At 43.5% G+C, this 2,218-nt stretch overlaps 1 protein-coding gene across 1 annotated transcript in view; it reads right to left on the bottom strand.

Moving 5' to 3' along the window:
- crispld1b (cysteine-rich secretory protein LCCL domain containing 1b) overlaps positions 1-1,788 on the bottom strand; it is a 14,781-nt gene extending 12,993 nt beyond the window's left edge. The window contains exons 1-2 of the mRNA XM_008433053.2: positions 1,440-1,788; positions 633-920 (exon numbers count right to left, since the gene is read on the bottom strand). Of these exons, the coding sequence (XP_008431275.1) occupies positions 633-899 (267 nt within the window). The 5' untranslated portion in view covers positions 900-920; positions 1,440-1,788. The remainder of the gene's footprint in view (positions 1-632; positions 921-1,439) is intronic.
- Positions 1,789-2,218: the final 430 nt, after the last annotated feature.

The raw sequence follows: 2,218 nt of genomic DNA, 5'->3' as shown, positions 1-2,218 counted from the left end.
TATATATATATATATGAAGATCAGGTATTTTGTAATGTTTTTTAGGCACTAGGAGTAGTAAAACTTGAACTGGGTTTCTCGACATTGATTATAGATTCTTTAGAACGTTGCAGTTTGTGAAACCTTTCTTCAACTTTACTTGTGAAGACAACAGTTTTTCATTGGATTGTGCACTTCTTCCTCAATCTAACCAAATATTTTGAGACAGAATTACAGTTCAATCCTCCACAAAGCACTCAATCAACCAAGGGGTGGCAACTCAACATAACCGGAGGCGTCAACTTCCCATTGACTGAGCATGCATTAAAGCAACAGAGAACATGTTCCGGAAGCAACTGAAAGTGAATGTCATTTTTCATCAGCTTTACGCTTGCGCACCCCGACCAAACCTTCTTCACCACCTCAGTGTTTCGGTCTTCTACTCAGGACTTATGTACCAACTCAAGCTTGGTGAAATAAATACAAATCTTCTTATAGCTGTAGCAAGAATCCTTTACAAACAGTGAATTAAAAGTCAGAAAACACCAGTATCCACATGGTGACTTAACAAAAAGTCTTTTTTTTTCTCTCCAAATCTTTTATGTAATTAGGATGAGAAACATCACGGCACAGATGGCTTGCTCTAAACTTACCATGTACTCCATGTTGGAGGCCGGAGGGTAGACCTGTCCCCGCAGCTTGTTGTGCAGGTCGAGGATCAGGTGCTTGTCTTCCTCGCTGATGGCCCTCTTCCCCCTCGACCTCGCCCTCCACCACTCCCCATCCTTGCCCTTGTACTTGTCCAGGATCGAGTCGAGCCGAGTGGAGTTTGAGAGGAACACGGCCACGGCGCTCTGGCTCAGACAGAGCATCAGGCCGGCTGCCCTGACCCAGCAAGACAAGGGGAGAGACCTCCTCATGACGAAGGACGTTTGTTTTCACTGCACAACACAGGAAGTTGGTTTTAATTCAGCTTTTAGGCATTCTTACCAATCGGCTCCATTTCATCTCACGTCAAACCTTTTTCTTTTTTTTTTATAAAACGGATATCTACTCTCATGCCTGAAGCAGCTTAATAAAAACAGTGTAGTCTTGAATTTACTCTTGGCCCCACTTTAATAATTCCTTAAGTAGGAGGGAGAAAACTTCAAAACAGTGAGACTAACACACCTTTCATCGCTCTGAGTGCATCTGCAGGTCACTGCATCAGTACACACAGTAGGACCAGAGTAAACACAGCGTTCACACGACATGTTATACAGCAAAGCCTCACTGCGCATGCTTAATTAAAAAAAGATTGAGTCAAATCTTACGAGGTACCAAATATTATTATTATTATTATTATTATTATTATTATTATTATTATTATTATTATTATTATTATTATTATTATTATTATTATTATTAATACACCTAAATTAAATTAGCAACCAAAGTAAAAAGCATAATCTTATACTTACAAGCAGCAAAAAGTTTTTCTTCGTCCTAAAGTGTTCTTGATTTTCTGCCTGATTTAACCTTCCAAATGCGGAACTGTCGTGAGATTAGCGCGGACTGACAGAGAGCACTTAAATCCATCCATCAGACATGATGAGCTCGGACAGCCGGGGTCTCTTTCAAGCTCCACATCCGCGCTGCAGCAGGACAGAGAGCCGCTGAATGTCTGTCGGTACCTGCTGAATTCCTCAGGTCTCTCAGGACGCCGCAGGCTGAGCGGGATCGCCGCTCATTTTTTGCACTTATATACAAATTTGCGCTTAGCAACGCGGGCAAGAGGCTGCGGCCGCGCCCCCTGACAACGCACGCTCTCCTCCTTCTCGAGGTGTGCGCGCGTGCGCACAGACACAAACCCGCACGCACGCACGCACACACACACACAGGCCGATGGTGAGCAGTCTGAGAGTCCCGGTTTATCTATTTAAGGAGGAACAGGTTCCCACTAGAAGTGACGTGGTGAGAGTAAGTGAATGATGCCTTTTTCATACTGCGAGCTTTGCTGGTTCAAGGCTTTTAGTTTTGACAGGTAGACAAAATCAACACTTGGGTTGGAGTAGGAAAAACAAGAGTTGTAAGAGGGTGCAAGAGGTGAAAATAACATAAAAGTTTGGCAACCTCTCATTCAAAAACAATTAGACAGCCATAGAGTGAGTGAGTGAGTGAGTGAGTGAGTGAGTGAGTGAGTGAGTGAGTGAGTGAGTGAGTGAGTGAGTGAGTGAGTGAGTGAGTGAGTGAGTGAGTG

Source organism: Poecilia reticulata, linkage group LG17 (genome assembly GCF_000633615.1).
Source record: "Poecilia reticulata strain Guanapo linkage group LG17, Guppy_female_1.0+MT, whole genome shotgun sequence".
In the NCBI taxonomy this organism is placed as follows: Eukaryota; Metazoa; Chordata; class Actinopteri; order Cyprinodontiformes; family Poeciliidae; genus Poecilia; species Poecilia reticulata.
This window is presented reverse-complemented; position numbering and strand designations above follow the sequence as displayed.